The sequence below is a fragment of the Myxine glutinosa genome, chromosome 1 (assembly GCF_964187855.1).
Source record: "Myxine glutinosa chromosome 1, kmMyxGlut1.1, whole genome shotgun sequence".
NCBI classification, from domain to species: Eukaryota; Metazoa; Chordata; class Myxini; order Myxiniformes; family Myxinidae; genus Myxine; species Myxine glutinosa.
Genome location: NC_136261.1, coordinates 159,522,653 through 159,542,122, shown reverse-complemented (window position 1 = coordinate 159,542,122; position 19,470 = coordinate 159,522,653). Strand labels below are relative to the sequence as shown.

The 19,470-nt window shown below is 42.2% G+C and overlaps 1 protein-coding gene across 3 annotated transcripts in view; it reads right to left on the bottom strand.

The window, feature by feature from the left end:
* Positions 1-19,470, bottom strand: part of LOC137430290 (cytoplasmic phosphatidylinositol transfer protein 1) — a 174,033-nt gene that overhangs the window by 38,423 nt on the left and 116,140 nt on the right. For all 3 annotated transcript variants that reach the window (XM_078778974.1, XM_078778977.1, XM_068121065.2), the window contains one exon: positions 8,552-8,615. In XM_078778974.1, coding sequence (XP_078635100.1) covers positions 8,552-8,615 — 64 coding nt within the window. The remainder of the gene's footprint in view (positions 1-8,551; positions 8,616-19,470) is intronic.

Genomic DNA, 19,470 nt, shown 5'->3' with positions numbered 1-19,470 from the left:
GTTGAGGAAGGATGAAAGTGACTGGTTGAGAAGAGTGATGGAAATGAATGTAGAAGGAAGTGGAGGACAGAGAAGACCGAGAAAGACATGGCTAAAGATGGTGGAAGAAGAAATGCGTGCAAGGGGTTAACAAGGAGAGATGCAGAAAATAGGGCAAGATGGAGAAGATTGTCATGGGGCCGGCAAGGCTAACCCCCGCTCTAGCAGGGAAAATGGCCTTAAAATGCATGTTGTTGTTGTATTCGGAAAATTTGGTGCACTGTCAAACATCAGATTTAATACATAGCAAAACTGCATCAGCGAAGTATAGAATATTTTTTATAACAAATAAAAATTATACAAATAATAATAATGAGAACCGACCCTACACAGCAATGTCAAGAGAAATCGTGCAATTCTACTCAAGTAAATGATGGATCTTTTTATTTATTTTAATAACAAACGAGAACATCTCATCAAAATTTAAAACTTCAAGGACCTGCACATAAACAAACAGCCCTTTCCCACTACAAATTGAGTTTCTGGAAATTGCAAAAATGGGGATGGGAAGTGAAAATATCAGATGACAAGTTTTATCCAATGGAGAGTCGAGTTAGAATCTTTGGGGTTTGGGGGAAATTTCAAGGTTTTCATTTGCAATTTGTTCTGATGACTCTCCTGATCACATTGTTCAAATGCTCAAGATTTTTGGCAATCACAATATTTAAACTCCAATAAATGGAAACATTCTGGGCAGAGTGCAAGAAATGACAAGTGTGTGTATGCAAATCTATGGATCTATTCACTGAACTAGAACGCCACTCAGAAGAGCGCATAATCCCGCCGTGGGTCAAGTTGGAATAGTACGATTTCACAAAAGTTTGAGGGAGTAGTTCAGTGACAACACAAGACAAGACAGACACTGCACAGATATATATATATATATATATATATATATATATATATATAATATATAGAAGATTAAAAACACCTCACAGCCACAAAACACGAAATTAAAAACACCTCACAGCCACGAAACACGAAATTAAAAACACTTCACAGCCACGAAACACGAAATTAAAAACACCTCACAGCCACGAAATTAAAAACACCTCACAGCCACGAAATTAAAAACACCTCACAGCCACGAAATTAAAAACACCTCAGCCACGAAATTAAAAACACCTCACAGCCACGAAATTAAAAACACCTCACAGCCACGAAACACGAAATTAAAAACACCTCACAGCCACGAAACACGGAATTAAAAACACCTCACAGCCACGAAATTAAAAACACCTCACAGCCACGAAATTAAAAACACCTCACAGCCACGAAATTAAAAACACCTCAAAGCCACGAAATTAAAAACACCTCACAGCCACGAAATTAAAAACACCTCACAGCCACGAAATTAAAAACACCTCAAAGCCACGAAATTAAAAACACCTCACAGCCACGAAATTAAAAACACCTCACAGCCACAAAATTAAAAACACGTCACAGCCACAAAATTAAAAACACCTCACAGCCACAAAATTAAAAACACCTCACAGCCACAAAATTAAAAACACCTCACAGCCACAAAATTAAAAACACGTCACAGCCACAAAATTAAAAACACCTCACAGCCACAAAATTAAAAACACGTCACAGCCACAAAATTAAAAACACGTCACAGCCACAAAATTAAAAACACGTCACAGCCACGAAATTAAAAACACCTCACAGCCACAAAATTAAAAACACCTCACAGCCACAAAATTAAAAACACCTCACAGCCACAAAATTAAAAACACCTCACAGCCACAAAATTAAAAACACCTCACAGCCACGAAATTAAAAACACCTCACAGCCACGAAATTAAAAACACCTCACAGCCACGAAATTAAAAACACCTCACAGCCACGAAATTAAAAACACCTCACAGCCACGAAATTAAAAACACCTCACAGCCACAAAATTAAAAACACGTCACAGCCACGAAATTAAAAACACCTCACAGCCACAAAATTAAAAACACCTCACAGCCACAAAATTAAAAACACCTCACAGCCACGAAATTAAAAACACCTCACAGCCACGAAATTAAAAACACGTCACAGCCACGAAATTAAAAACACCTCACAGCCACAAAATTAAAAACACCTCACAGCCACAAAATTAAAAACACGTCACAGCCACGAAATTAAAAACACGTCACAGCCACGAAATTAAAAACACCTCACAGCCACAAAATTAAAAACACCTCACAGCCACGAAATTAAAAACACCTCACAGCCACAAAATTAAAAACACCTCACAGCCACGAAATTAAAAACACCTCACAGCCACGAAATTAAAAACACCTCACAGCCACGAAATTAAAAACACCTCACAGCCACGAAATTAAAAACACCTCACAGCCACGAAATTAAAAACACCTCACAGCCACGAAATTAAAAACACCTCACAGCCACGAAATTAAAAACACCTCACAGCCACGAAATTAAAAACACCTCACAGCCACGAAATTAAAAACACCTCACAGCCACGAAATTAAAAACACCTCACAGCCACGAAATTAAAAACACCTCACAGCCACGAAATTAAAAACACCTCACAGCCACGAAATTAAAAACACCTCACAGCCACGAAATTAAAAACACCTCACAGCCACGAAATTAAAAACACCTCACAGCCACGAAATTAAAAACACCTCACAGCCACGAAATTAAAAACACCTCACAGCAACGAAATTAAAAACACCTCACAGCCACGAAACACGAATTTAAAAACACTTCACAGCCACAAAACACGAAATTAAAAACACGTCACAGCCACAAAACACGAAATTAAAAACACCTCACAGCCACAAAATTAAAAACACCTCACAGCCACGAAATTAAAAACACCTCAGCCACGAAATTAAAAACACCTCACAGCCACGAAATTAAAAACACCTCACAGCCACGAAATTAAAAACACCTCACAGCCACGAAATTAAAAACACCTCACAGCCACGAAATTAAAAACACCTCACAGCCACGAAATTAAAAACACCTCACAACCACAAAACTAAAAACACCTCAGCCACGAAATTAAAAACACCTCACAGCCACGAAACACGAAATTAAAAACACTTCACAGCCACAAAACACGAAATTAAAAACACCTCACCGCCACGAAATTAAAAACACCTCACAGCCACGTGATTTAAAAACACCTCACACCACGTCCATTTTACACCTCACCACCACATAATTCAAAATACCTCACCACCACGTGATTCAAAACCACCACCAACGTTATTAAAAACACTTCCCAACCACGGAAATAAAAGTTTCAGGGAGTAGTTCAGTGACAACAGACACTGCCCAGATATGTAGATATATAGATATATAGATAAATAAACCTGAAAATCGCAGAGCCAGAATTATTTTTTGGTCTGGGAAGCCCATGCGAGGTTTCTTCTTCTTCAGCCTCACAACCCTGGGTGAATATGCGATCTTAAAAAAAAAGTTCGAATTTTGCCAAATCTGTTTTATTCGTTTGTTAATATACCTCAGCCATTGACAAATCTGGAATTATAATTTTATTTGAGGTTCAAATTAACCCGAGACATTGTGTCAAACAATGCCTGCAAGTCTGTACATGTGATAAATTAATTAATCGCCCACAGGCGAAGACTTCTTCTTCACGCAATAACAACTTCCAGCTTCCAGACCGTACATACAATCATCTTCAAATTTTGCACACTTGTTACTCTTCATGACTTCTACTACAGTATGAAGTTTCACGTCGATCAATGAAGTGGTTCAAGGGATATAAATGTTTTTATTATTTGCGTTTAATTAACGATATCTGCCAAACCACATGACCTATCGCAAATTCCAAAAGGACATTTTAGTAGACATATGCTGAACAGATTTGTGAAGTTTCCCCTCGATTGGATCACAAATGAGGGAGGAGCTAGGTTTAAAATGTTTGTGCTTAAAAACGTCATAACTCTGAAACCATGTGATGCATGACGTCACGCTCGATGACTTTTTTTGTTCGTCATGGGTATGCGATTCTGCCTGCAAAGTTTGGCCTCGATCTGTTCAGGCGTTTTGGAGAAAATGGGATTTTAGTGTTTTTCACTCAAAACAATATGGCGGCCGAACCACGTGACCTGTGACGTCATAATTACCATTAAAATATTCTGCAGACCGAGTCCCTCTTATGGTGAAAATTTGCTCTCAATCGGTCCAATTATTGCAGAGAAAATGGTTTTTAAAGGAAAACAGAAAAAAAAATTCCCCCAAAAAAACTTCCTGGATCCGGAATAATATCCTGAGCTTCACCAAAAACTAATCAATTCTTCCTTATCCCAAGGGCAATCATCCCACCAACTTTCATCCAAATCCGTTCAGAACTTTTCCAGATATCTTGTTCACAAACACACACACACACACGGACACGAGCGAATGCATTACTCCCTGGCGGGAGTAATTATTGTGAGGGGCTTAATTTGACGAACGCAGTTTTTAAGCTGAGCTGTGGGATGGTTATCTCAAACCACAAGCCTTTTGTTGTTTCTCAGCACTTTAAATAACGGTTATTATCCTTATTATTATTGCCAATTATTATTACTATTACTTATGTTAGATCAGGTCATTGAAAAGATCAGACCATGCCTCACCATTCTGAATTCCCGATAATAAAATTTACTTCTGTGAGGGTGTCGGGGTGGTAAGGGCTAGGAGAGAGGGAGGGGGCAATATCGCAAGTCACAAAACCCCTTGGGGATTAATATTAATATTATGCTATTATCATCAGTGGTGTTGTTACTTTTGTTATTACAAACGCCCTAGGAAAAACGCCAGGTTTGTGGTATGTGCTTTCCAGGTACGCCAGGTATGTGCTTTCCCCCAAACACTGAAGTGCAAAATTATAGAGAAAAGTGCTTCTTTTAATTTTATTTATTCGCTGGTTTACAACACTGCAGAACACATACAGACTACAAAGGCAAGCAATTGAAGAGATTAATATGGGAGGAATGGTAAGGGCGAGGGGGCAAGTTCAAAAGCTTCTGAACGTTTCATCTTACATCAACACAGCAGGAGATTTCATCACTTCATCACAGAGCAGATTTATATTTATATTACATGTTTATTATCTTCACCACTGAAGGTGGATGGAGGTTAAGTTTTCACCCCTGTCTGTTTGTTTGTGAACAGGATATCGTCTGACAAGGTTGTGGACAGATTAGGATGAAATTTGGTGAAGGGGTTGGGTGTGTGACAAGGACGAAATGATTAGATTTTGGTGAAGATCCGGATCCAGATCTGGATGTGAGAATTTTTTTAGTGATTCTTAACCAGTGAGAGATAGGAAAAAAAACAACATATGTCACGATATCTCAAAAAGTTGTGGACAGATTCGGATGAAACTCAGTGGACAGGTTGTGTGTGGGACAAGCACGAATTGATTCGATTTTGGTGAGGATTCAAATCCGGATGGATCCGAATGAGGGTTTTTTTTAAAATGAAGTGATTCTTTATCATTGAGTGATAGGGCCAAAACGATATGTAGCATGATATTTCAAAAGATTGTGCATGACTTGTGACAAAACTTGGTGGCTGAGTTGCGTAAGTGACAAGAACAAGCTGATTCGATTTTGGTTCAAGACTGAATCCAGATCCACCCTATCAGTGGGATACAAGACGTAAAATGTTCAGCCTGGCGGAGGTTTGTGCTCCACCGAGTTCCGATCTAGTCAAATTATATATCTATCGTTTAGTTTTAAGTCTCATGATTCCTTTTTTAACTTTAACTTTTAATTTTTATTTTGAAAAAATTATTATTCTTTTTTTTTGAAAAATTAACTTTTATTTTGGATCCAAAATTAAATTAAATTCCAACACAAGGACTATGATGCCAGCACGTTTAAAATTATGCCATTTTAACTCAACGTCGATCTCCGTAAGATAATACAGAATATATTCCTTCAAGCTTAAATTCCTAGCAGTTAAAACAGCAACTATTTCGGGGATCAAGATGCGCTTTAGGGACTACGCAAGATCAAAGCAAAACAAACGATAAAAAATAACATTACACTCACGGCAAAAGAATTAGCTAACCTTTTGGATTTGTTTACAGTATTTTTATTTGCAAGCATTTTTGCAACTAATTATGTGCATTAGTGTTCTTCAACTTTAAAAGTTTTCCTTTATGAATCACCTGCCCCCACGAACCCAACTCCCTTTTTCCCCATTGAAACAATGGCCCAACATTCACGCTCCACGGCGGTTTTCAAGAACATATTCCCCGCGAATGTTGGGGCGTTACAGTACTCCTCTACGCTGGGCTGGGTACTGAGCCCTGCACAAAATCTCATCAAAATTTAAAACTTCAAGAACCCACACACAAACAGCCCTTTCCTGCTACAAATGGAGTTTCTGGAAATTGGAAAAATGGGGATGGGATTGCAAAAATTGCAAAAAAGAGAAAATACTGAGCCCTGCTCATCGTGACACCGTAGAAACCAAGGCCTTCAAGATCAATGGAATCTCTTGTGATAAAGCCGAGTCTATGGGCCGATCACTGTCATTGCAGATGGGTCAGTGGTCGCTCTGTCTCCTATTGCCTCCTTTCTTGCATCCTCTGCCCTTTCCATGCTTTGTCCTCCCCCCCCACCCCCCAACCCACTCCATTCCAAGGTTTCTGCAGGTTGCACACGGTCCACCAGTCCCCTTCTGCTGAACCTTTAAAAATCCAGAATCACTGTTCATTTCCACTTATTCGTTCCTCTTTTTCTTCCCGACTGTGGAACCAACATTTTCTTCAGTCTCATTCTGTCCTCCAGGGCTTTAAGACAGATATTCAACACCATCTCATATCATCCCAAATCCAAAACCATGATCTTCTCTCCACCCATTCAGCCATCTCACACTCTCTCCCTACCCCCCCACCCCCACTCCACCAACCCACCTCCTTCCAAATTCACAGCTCTTCCTTCCTGAGAGTTTGCTTCTGTATACATGTTGTCCACTCCTGCATCCTCCCCAACCCCTTTTTCTTACCTATGTCTTGTTTGTCCGTCTCCATCTATTTTGTCCCTTGGCCCTGCTGGTGGTGTTTTCCACATTTCTTTGTTGTTCCTTTTTTCTGTTGCTTTCTGATCCGCTCTGTGTTCTCGCTCTTCCATGAGCCTGGACATTGTATCCAAAAAATAAAAATATAAACTACACAAGTTTGGTTATTAAATACCTGGATGAAAAAAATTAAATTAAAAGCAATTGTTTAATATTGAGTGTCAAAACAGCTTTGAACTTTTACTTTGCTCAGATAAATGTTGATCAAATAAAAGCGAAAATACTGCATTTGAGTAAGCAGAAGGAACCAAAATAAGCAAAGAGCAAAGATAGAGTCATCAGGAGGAACCTGGATAGGAGGAACAGGCTTTATCTGCTACTCCATCCTCAAACCCATGCAGGCACAGCCAAGTTGAGCCTTACAAAAATATTTTTTGGCACAAATCGACTTGTCCCAAGACAGAAGGATAAAGAAATAAATTAAGAGTAAAAGAGCAATAAAGGAAGAAAATGAAGAAAAATTAGAGTGAATAAAGAAGTGTGAAAGGAACAGAGATCAAATATGTCGGAAAGTTTGGTCATCTTGACATGGTCTGAGATTTGACCCAAATTTTGTTGACCTTTCGGCCAGGTACCAGAAAAGAAAGACAAAATTCTCCCTCCTAATTAATGCCTTGTTTGTCCTGTCATCAAAAAAGGTTGGGGGTAAGACATGTGTGTGCACCTCTTCCCCCACCAACATTATCCACCTGGATTTTCTGCAAATACCCATGTTAATATCATCAAAGCTCCTTTACCTTTTATTCCCCCCACCACCAATCTCTCCTTGCATTGGTCAGGCCAAACTTTCTCTCTTCTCCATCAAAGCGTCACCGAGCAGCCATTTTTGGGGTCATATCGTTTCAGTGTGCTCATTAAACATTCATGAGAGTCTTTTACTCCATTCAAGCAGTATCCAAAACAGCTGCTTAGCATACAAGAGGCAGAAATTGTACAACACAAAAGAAATGAGTCAGCCACTTCAGTCCGTGGCTCTTACACTCCTTGATGTATGTGCCCCTCAATTGCACAAAAATAAAACAAAAATAATAAAATAGTGAGTATTTGTTTTGAATGAAAGGGTTTTGGGCAGTTGATTTTTTTGCTCTCATCCTGCCGCTTTTGAAACTGGTAAAGTAAAGAGAGAAACTTCTCTCTTAGAAAATAAAAATGCATATATGGAATCATGTACGAAATATAATACGAAATATAATATATATATATATAAATATAAATTATATATAATATAATATATATACATATATATATATAATACATAATATTATATATAATTATATATAATATATAATATTAATATAAATATAATATATATAAATATAAATAATATAATACGAAATGAGTCCCATAAATTTTGGGGATAATTTGCCCTTCATACTTCATAAATATTGCCCTATTGGCAATAGCCAACACCATCCTGGCCCCATAAACAATACCCCAAGGATGGAAGTCTTACCATGCCATTCATCAATCCAGGCAAAAGCTTGTCTGTGTCCCGCCAACAGGATGTCTCGTATGGCCTGCAGAAGATCATAAAGAAGAAGTCGGCTTTGCATTCTTTAACGTCCACAATTAAAATGCACACATGACAACCGGCTTATATCCGAAGCATATAGGGGTCGGGTTCTATTATAGGCGATGTCCTCTGGAAATCAACGATTCCTGCTGGCACCATATCAGAATGGGGTCGGGTTCGAATCGCCGACCTCCAAGGCTCAGAGCAGATTATATAACCACTATGCCACAGAGTCTGATATGAAAACCACACATAGTTCTTAATTCCATCGATATTACTCTCTTCATCATGGAAACCTTTGGTTAGGTCTTTTTTGTACACGTTGTCTAGGCTCGTATAAGAGCTAACACACAGAACATACAAAAAGAGGAGCAGGAGACAAGAGGGGGTGAGGGAGGGAAACACAACAACATTAGGGAACAGGGACATCAGGAGACCATGGAAGAGAGGCTGGGGCAGAGTACACAGAATAAACAAGATGAACACTACAGGGACTTTAAGAAAAGAAAACCGAATTTGAAAGAGGTGGGTTTGGAGTGGATGAACAGGGGTACAAAAGAAGAATGAAAGAATGAAGGTGAACAGTGATTCTTGATTTTGGCAGTTTCACCAGAAGGGGATTGCTGGCAGACCTTGAGCGTCAGAACACAGACAACCAGAGGGTGCAACACTGGAGTAATTTTCAGAGGTCAATTTTTTAAATCTTATTTCCTTTGCTTTTATACAAGGTCAAGAACAAAGCTTGTTTAGAGAGGGGATCTGCATCAAAATAATGGTATGAATCATTGCAAACATTAAAAAAAAAAAAAAAAATGTTTGCATTAGTGCAACCTACACCAGAAATTTGGCCAGCCAGCTATATAATATATTCCATGGCTTGTGGAAAATGCCAGAAGATAGACAATAAGGGACATTCAAAAAAATCTCATGTACATGCTGTACTAACATGGTGTTCTTAGGAGGAACCAAGTAATGCTCTAGAAAAGTTCATATAAAGGGGTGCCAATTTGATTCATTCAGCTACATGAAGTAGTTAGCCTGGTGTTGGCTTAGTGGTTAGGGTGCCGGCTTGGGATCCGAGGATCCTGGGTTCGAATCCCGGTCGATCGCTGAATTAACGCCTTGGGGGTTGACTCAGCCTGTCATCCTTCCGAGGTCGGCAAATTGAGCACCAGTTCACTGGTAATTCCCTGTGTGTCGCAAGAGTCGACTAACAGGGTTGGTGGCAGGAAGGGCATCCGGCCATAAAACATTGCTTCAAAAAGGGGACCATGGTGCCCGAAAAAGGCCAACCCCTGCTCTGCAGGGAAAAATGGCCTCCAAAGGTGGTTCAGCTACATGAAGTAGTAAATGTATTTTCAGTCCAGTTACAGTCGCTTGGTTGCAAAGGGACCTCTTCATGGTCCTTCATTTTTCTGTAATGTGTACACACATCGCACTTGCTTGGCCCAAAGAATGCATCACACCCAACATGTCTGCAAATGGTTGGTACATAGTACATACGAATTTTTTTTTTTTTTAAACAATTTAATGACACACATGCACATTATCCTGTGTTTTACGTTTCCAAGGTACAAAAAATATATATGCTGCCGGACCCCACTATTTCCAGGGGATATCTTCCTGGAAAATCCGCGAACAGCGAAACCCACGAGTAGCGGGGCATTGTTTAAATGTAAAAAGAGGTGATAGGTTCCCGAGTCACGAAAATCCACGAATAGAGAGGAACAAACCTCGAACGGTGAGGCAAAATCTGCGAATGGTGAAGCAAATCCCGAGAATGTCGACGATAATCTGCGAAGGTCGATGAAAGTCCCGGAAAATGCGAGACAAAACCAGCGAATGTCAACGAAAATCAATGAAGGTCGATGAAAATCTCATGAATGCATACCGCGGCATTGTTTCAATGGGGAAAAAGGGGATACGTTATAGGTTCTCAGCGGTTCCTGATAGAGGAAAATTTAAAATGTTTTCGACCGCAAATGCACATGATTACAGTTTCATAAAAAATGCTCACAAATTTTAAAAAACGACAACACCAGGTTTGTGAGGGATGTTATTGGATGATGCCGTATTGAGCCTATCTGCTCATTTCAGCAACAGATTTAATGAAACATTTGCATTTGATAACTTGCGGGGTTGTTATGTTTTCGTCACTGATGGAACATCCCCCGAAGTGTTTTCATTGTGTAAGATCTCTGATGATGCTTTACCGTAAATTTCAAACTGTAATCGATTTAATGAAGCAGTTGCATTCTATAATTCACCGAGTTGACTTGTTTACACATCTGGTTGGATATCACGCAAAGATCGCTTATAGTGCGGCTAAAATTCGTGCCCACGAAAGCCATGAAAACACAAATCACCCAGCAGTGAATGTACGGTACTGTACTGCATAAGCAGGTCATGCTTGAGGCTTGTATAATATGTTTTTTTGCGTACGTACATCCACCTACTTTATGCATGGCTGGTGAAAGATGGGTTTTTATAAATGTGTCAAGCTAGCAGCTCGTGAATTTTTTCACGCTGGTGAAGTCAAGCGAGCAGTAGAACATGGCCACGAATGGAGGGGGGCGGGGAAACGCGATTTCACAAAACACAGCAGCGAATAGGAAAAAAACGCGAATTTGCGGCACACTTTTCAGCGAATAGAGAAACAGGTCGCATTTTATCAACTGCAAATACGCAGATTCCACGAATATCAGGGTCTGACTGTATATAAAAATTTTTTTACATACTGATGAGTTTAAACCTATATGTATGGGGTGCTCCTTTATATGAACGTTCCCAGAGCAGTACTTGGTTTCTCCTAAGAACACAAGGGTAGTACAACACGCACATAAGCTTTTTATTTTATTTTAAATGTCCCTTATTTTCTATCATCTGGCATTTTCCACAAGTGGAATGTCCCTTTTCTATAGTTTGCCACATAGGACATATCATATAAAGGCACCTTTTTCTATGCCCCTGGAATTTTTCCCAAATATATATATATATATTGTTACGGACACGGCTAGGATGTTGTTTGCCGAGCGGATGGCCGCCGCGCCCGAACAGTTACCCCGACTAACCCGATTCCTGAACGTTGGCCAAAATCGCGCCACAGATATTCAATGGGGAAAAGACTAAAGCGAAGGATGTGAAGAAGAAGAAGACAGAAGTAGGGAATACGGATATAATTTATTTGCTATTTACAACCAAAAGAAACCAAGGAAGAAGGAAGGATAATAAAATAATTTACAGAAGAAATCAGAGACACAGTGAAAATCGCTAGCTTATCTAAACAGGCTTAACTTATTCCCTGGACAGAACAAACAAAGACGGACTCACACGGGGAATTGCAGAGTGGATTGGCTGGAAGGAGGTGGGTGGCTGGAGGGGGAGGAAGGCACGGAGCTGGCTGGAGCTTGATCCCGCACGGGACATCGGGCTGGACCTCGACGGCCGCCGATGCCACCGATCCTGTCGAGTGCGCGGGGTAACGGGTCGGAGCTGCTTGGTGGAGCCAACGCTGCTGGTGGGGGGTCTGGCGTGATGGTTCTCTCTCTCTCTCTCACAAACTCCAGGACTCTTTCTCTCTTCGCTTCGCTTCGCCCCTTCTCTCCTCTCTCTTTCTTAGTCCAACCCAGTCCAACAACTTCCTCTCTTGCTTAGTCCAACTCTTTAATCCAACTCTTCCTCTCTTGCTTAGTCCAACAACTTCCTCTCTTGCTTAGTCCAACTCTTTAAGCCAACTCTTCCTCTCTTGCTTAGTCCAACAACAACTTCCTCTCTTGCTTTCGCGCGCGCTCTATATAGCGCCTCAGGCGATCAAGCCGCTGGTGTCCAGGACACGCCCATCGGTCAGCTCGCCTCGGCCCTGATTGGTCGGCACGGCCCTCTGGCTCCGCCCTTGATGACGATGGGCGGGCACGCCCAGGAGTCGGCAGCTCCTCCCCCTTCTTCTCCAAGCCGACCTCGTGGCGAATGGAGTCGCGGAGGGAACAGTTGGCAATTGTTGGAAGGGGAATGTGAATGAAAGGGGATCTACTCTTATTTCACTTGGTGCAATGGAGTATTTAAATTAATGGGAGACACAGCCTTACACTAATACACATAATAAGGATATAACTATTGAACAGGGATATATGGTGTCCTTCGTATATGCTTTATGGAATTAACTACGGGAACGCCCTTTGACCTTTATACACAGACTGGAGGCAGGAGGGTCCAGAATAAAGCAATAAAAAAACTAAAAAAAACACAATCCTCATATCCACAACAATATATATATATATATATATATCTATACTGTATAATATTAAATAAATAAAACTTCTCCATTATTCATTTTCAACATCAATCTCCCGTGCAGAGATGAAATGGGAGTGAGGTTCAAAGCAAGGCGATGGGATGGGTGTGTGGGGTGTGGGGTGTGGGGTGTGGGGCGCTTTGAGTAGAAAACTAAGATATGATGTTTTTGTGTTTAAGGATTGGAATTGCACACAGATTCAGCCAAATTTAAAGAAATAAAAAAACAAGATCTTCAATACAGCATAAACAAAGGCACAAAAAGGCCCACACACTTACAAACAGCCTTTTAACTCGACAACAAATATGATTGATTGCTCGTTGGCCTCAGAAACCTGAGTGATAGAGTACAGATGGTAAAAGTCATGCTTTACATTAGCAAAAGCAGACGTCTGCTTCATGACATGTGACTGACGCTTTCTATTCACAGCAGAATGTCAGCTATTAAATATAGATCTCACAACTAATATTTGTAGACCTTCGTGGATGACGTATTTTTCCAAGCACCGAAGAGATCATCCATCACTTGTCATTTGCCTCGTACATACTCATTTGCTTCGTACTCTTCCCTTCGTTGGCATTTTCACTAAGCATTGTGCGATGGCTGTATAGTCCAATGCAGGACCGACAGCGTCTACCACAAACTTCGCAGGTATAGACTGGCCCTACGGAGATGGACGTTGCCAGGTTTTTCGTTAGTGCCTCCACTATCTCTCAATAGCAAGTCTCCCACATTCAAAGTGGTCCAGGCCTTTGTGGCAAATGTTGCACTAAGCTGACCTGTTTGTGGCCTGATGTTCCCAGTGACAACTGGAATGGTACAAAACTCGTGTAGATTTAAGGACATGCGTATAAGCGCCTTGACCACCACGTGACCGTTTATATATATATATATATATATATATATATATATATATAAAACACAGTTTGTGTGTGTGTGTGTGTGTGTGTGTGTGTGTGTGTGTGTAATGTTACCGATAGACTCCTAAACGGAGAGGCTCACGTACTTGATATTTGGCATAGACATAGCCATTGAGCCTGGGACGAACATGGCCGAGACCATATTTGACGAGATCCATATTTTTTATTCATATTTACCTCAGCGCATTTCAGCGAAGTACCCGCTAATCTCAGCCGGTTCCAGAGCAGCGCGCTGATTCGCTCAGAGCGATCACGTGATGTTCCATCCCGTCACACGTCACACGTTTTTTCACCTTTTATGCGATCGTGTTTTGTATCGATTTTGTGCGATATGAATTAAATGTCTTTGAAACAGCTGTGAAACGTCTTTCCACAACCCTTCCATAACCGATTGGAGCAGTTTATTGCCGCACAAAACGAGATCCGCGAAGCGAGTTGGTCGAGTCATGCTGACTAAGATGGCGACACGGCGGCTTCACTTTTCACGGAGTATGAGCGTTCGATATATTTTCAATTCAGTGCGCCCGTGATTTGTGGCATAGACATGACCATTGGGCCTTCACGGTGTAATTTGTGCGAGGCTTTTGTCCGAGTGAGCTTGAGTCGAGAGGGCGAATGTACGGGTCTCCCTTCCCCCACCCGGCAACGCCGGTACTGGAGGACGTCGCAGGATCGGTGAGTCTCCAAAATCCGCTTCGTGCTGTTGCGAATATGCAGGACTATGTCGCGATTGTTGTGCTGCTCTCCGACCATGAGAACTGCAACGTCATTGTTGACTGGCCCTCCCCTTCCCCCTCCCCTCCCCCCTTTTCCCCCTCCCCTTCCCTTTCCCCCTCCCCCCTCCCCCTCCCCTTCTCCCCTCCCTTTACCCCCTCCACCCCACCCTCCCCCCTCCTCCCCCTCCCATCCCTATCCCCCCTCTTCTCCCCTCTCCCTCCTCCCCTCCCTTTCCCCCTCCCCCCTCCCTTCCCCCTCCACCCTACCCCCTCCCCGGCAATGCCGGGTCTCTCCCCCCCTCCCTTTCCCCCCTCCCCTGCCCGGCAATGCCGGGTCTCTCCCCCCCTCCCTTTCCCCCCCTCCCCCCTCTTCTCCCCTCCTCCCTCCCTCCCCCCCTTCCCTCCCCTCTCCCTCCTCCCTCTCCCACCCCCTCTTCTCCCCTCCCCCCCGTTCCCTTCCCCTCCCCTGCCCCCTCCCCTCCCCCGCCCGGCAATGCCGGGTACTTCTGCTAGTATATATATATTGCGGTTTTGAGTTTGTACAGTGAGTCTAATAAAGGTTAAAATTTGCCCCTCATAGTTAGTCACACAAGCAACATGTAGCCTCGCGATAGTATAGTTATGTCTTAGTATTTGTGAGCTTCGTTCCTTTCCATTTGTTAGTTCTGCGTTGAGTAGAGCCAAGAGAATAGGCCCTACTGTCACCGACTATCCAGTGTCCGTAGCCTCGTGCCCTTTTGCGCTAACGTTGGTTCATTTTGGGCGAGTTAACACGAGGCAGGCTAGGAGGACCGGGCGGAGCCGAGGGCGGAGCGGCAGAAGCGCTGACGGTAAGCACCAGCCGCCAATCAGAGCTCAGAGGTGATGGCGGCGGCGTGGCGTCACAGGGCGTGGTGAGAGGGTTCGAGAGGGATACAGAAGGTTCGGGGGGCATAGCTATAAAACCCGCTGCGCAAAGCCCTCGAAAGGACTCCCGTTGAACAGGACTCTCGCAGATGGACTTGCACTCGATAGGACTCTCGCAGATGGACTTGCACTCGATAGGACTGCTGCCTGAGAGGATTGACAGCAAAAGGACTCACGAGAGAAGGACTAGCGCTGAAGGACTCACGCGAAAAGGATTGGTGAAAGGACTTGCACTCAATAGGACTCGCGCGGAAAGGATTAATGAAAGGACTTGCAAGTGGAGAGCGTCAAAGAACTCGCGCACACTAACCAGCTCAGAGGATCGAGGAAGAGGAGTTGGCAGCGACAGAGAACTGTGAAAGACACGCGGGCGCAGCCAGACGCGCATGAACCAATATACAGCGCATTAAGTCGCGCAAGTGAAAACGGCTGTGTAATCGCCAGCTGCGCTGAGAGTCCCGCCCTTTACCGTTCCACCTCGTCATCTGCCTTGTTCGGGAGACGCGCTACGAGGTTCCTGACATTGCATGCTACCATTTTCGTGGGACGTGCTGGGGCCGTGGAGAGCCGGACGGGGGCCGTCTCTGGGCGACCACGTCGTCGCGTTGGCTGAACATCTACCCATCTGCAATTCCCTGTGTGAGTGAGATGGGCCCGTTGTCTGGGGAATAAGATAAGATTGTCTAAGACTGCTCTGTGTCTCTGCGTCCCCGATCATTGTAAATACGTGTGGGAATAATTAAACCTGTGTTCTTCCTTTCTTCCATTCAATCGTTTCTGTGGTTTCTTCATTGGCTAAGCGTGGCAAGAATAGGATCGCTCAAATCGGGTTCCACTAATTAAGACTGCACGGACCACGTGGTACTCAATCCGCTCGGCGTACTCAAACCACACATGGCTCGTGCGAGGCTTGTTTACTCGCTTCCAGGGCAGCGCGGGGAATTAGGTACGAGCGAGAAGTGGTCCTGAGACCCTACTCCACGTTTGTCCGGAAGGGACGCATCAAGCCTCGGTTCCGCCAAGCCCAGAAAAAACATGGGGATTAAGCCCCCCTTTGTAAGGGGAAGTAGGGCGGCGTAGAACCGTAACAATATGTATGTATGTATGTATGTATGTATGTATGTATGTATGTATGTATGTATGTATATATATATATATATATATATATATATATATATAAAATCTCAATTTCATCCATTTTAAACTCAGGCTGTGACAAGAAAATGTGACAAAGTCAAAGGGTGTGGATACTTTCTGAAGTCACCATATCAATAATAAAAAAAAAAAAAAAAAAAAAAAAAAAATATACACAGTGAATTCAGAAAGTATTCAGACCCCTTCACTTTTTTCACATTTTGTTATGTTGTAGACTTATGCTGAAATCGTTTAAATTCATTTTTTTCCCTCATCAATCTGCACTCAATACCCCATAATGATAGAGAAAACAGGCTTTTAGAAAGTTTTGCAAATTTCTTAAAAAGAAAAAACTGAAATATCACATTTACATAAGTATTCACACCCTTTGCTATGACACTTGAAATTTAGCTCAGGTGCCTCCCATTTCTCTTGATCATCTTTGAGATGTTTCTACACCTTGATTGGAGTCCACCTGTGGTAAATTCAATTGATTGGACATAATTTGGAAAGGCACACACCTGTTTTTTAAGGTCTCACAGCTGACAATGCACATCAGAGCAAAAACCAAGCCATCAGGTCGAAGGAACTGCCTGCCTAGCTTAGAGACAGGATTGTGTCGAGGCACAGATGTGGGGAAGCCTACAAAAATTTTTTTGCTGCATTGAAGGTTCCCAAGAGCACAGTGGCCTCCATAATTCTTAAATGGAAGAAGTTTGGAACAACCAGGACTCTTCCTAGAGCTGGCCGCCCGGCCAAACTGAGCAATCGGGGGAGAAGGGCCTTGGTAATAGAGGTGACCAAGAACCCGATGGTCACTCTGGCTGAGCTCCAGAGATCCTGTGTGGAGATGGGAGAAACTTCCAGAAGGACAACCATCACTGCAACACTCCACCTATCTGGGCTTTATGGCAGAGTGGCCATCTGTCTACCTCTGTCTACCATTGGTGGTGGGGGTAATGAAAGATGGCAAAGAGTTCCACCAAGAGAGACCATCAAATTTTGAGTTAAAAAAAGAAAAAAAGAAAAAGAAATCTTGTTTTGACCAGTGTTACACCAAATCCTCACTCCCTGGGGCATGAACCAGGGATCAAATCCAAAAATTTGTTACACATTTCATGCATCCCCCAATGTTGATTCCACATCCAAAATTTCATTAAAAAATGTTTTAAGATGTCTTTAATTGCATTTTTGTGTCCGTTGACCTTTTGACCCCACCCCTGGGCTCCATGTGGCCAGGTCAAAAACAATACTGCTCTCGTACCTTCTTGCCGTGTGATCATAAATATCAAGTTTGGTGAATTTTTGCACAACCGTTTAGAAATAGATAGCATGATGGATGGCTGGACAGATCGAGCTGATTACAATTTAAAGTGTGTGCTATCTTGGAGCTTGAACATGCTGACATAGATGATCCATCACATTTAATTGCAACTGTTATGGTGGAGAAAACAGTCCGAATGCCAAGAACAATCACAAATTCCCAAATGCTTATAACATATATAATTCCTGTCTTGTATGAATCATCAAACACGGGCCTGATAACCCCTACGCACGTTTTGTCATTTCCCTCGTTCTATCATGTGTCATGTAGACCAATGGTAACACTTGCTCAGATGGATTGACAGTCATGTGTACACGTCATTTTGCTCACCATTAGATTCAACACACTGACCAAGAGCAAATGATGCATCAAACAGACGATCGCTTGAGGATATTACATCACATGGAATCCCTTTAAAGCTTCATCAGCATATTGAGCACCGTTATCATTGCTTTTTCTGATTATTTTACCAAATCAGAGTTGTTTAATTTTTTGTACACAACGATTATGTTTCGCTCCCCATCTGACTAGGGGCTTATATGTAAGCACTAGTGTTTCTCCAACAGTCCCTTTTCACTTCTCATTCACTGTTTTATTGGAACAATACCTTGGTTTGTTCACCAGAGCAAACAATTTCAGCTATTAAATATTATCACAGCTGTCGCAACAGGCGCCTAACAGGGTTGGCGGCAGGAAGAGCATCCGGCCATAAAACATTGCTTCAAAAAGGGGACAATGGCGCCCGAAAAAGGCCAACCCCCGCCCTGCGGGGAAAAATGGCCTCTAAAAGGTGGTATATGTATGTCAATCGCAATGGCAAAATGGGAATGCACAATCATAAACAACCCAGACACTACATATAAACTTGTGCATGCTGAGAACAATAATGACGTGTAAAATAAATAATTACGTACCATACACTACAGAGCATTGAATTAATGATCGTTTTAAGACCATTTTTTCCCGCAAGAGCGGGGGGGGGGTAGCCTTGCGGGCCCTAAGGCGCCCAGCAATACCGCCTTGCAGCTCATAGAGACTGTATTGGGAGGGAGTGGTGGACAATATATATATATATATATATATATATATATATATTTTTTTTTTTGTATACAGGATCGAGGCTCGTGAAAGAACTAATTTTCACACAAAAAAAGAAAAATCAGACATGCAAAACATATAATAAGGGTAGAGGTAGACAAGATGGGGAGAGAAGAGGAAGCACACAAACACATTTGAGAGCAGGGACATCGGGAGATCTGTGGGAGGGCTTGGGGGGAGGAGGCGTGGGAAGGGGGGGAGGGGTGGGAGAAGTATAAAACACACACAATTAATTGCATAATTAAAATCAACAAATATTGATCATAAAATATTTTCGTAATCAATTGGCTAATAGTATACCTAAACCACCAGTGCTTCATCCGAAGATGTAACTTTAAGAAATTTAATTAAATGTCATTAATCAAATAATTACACAATTAATCGATGAACTAATCAATCAATAAATCCAAAATAGCCTTTACAGCCAAATCACTTGGTCACTGTAGTGTCCAAACATCAGCTTCTTAGCT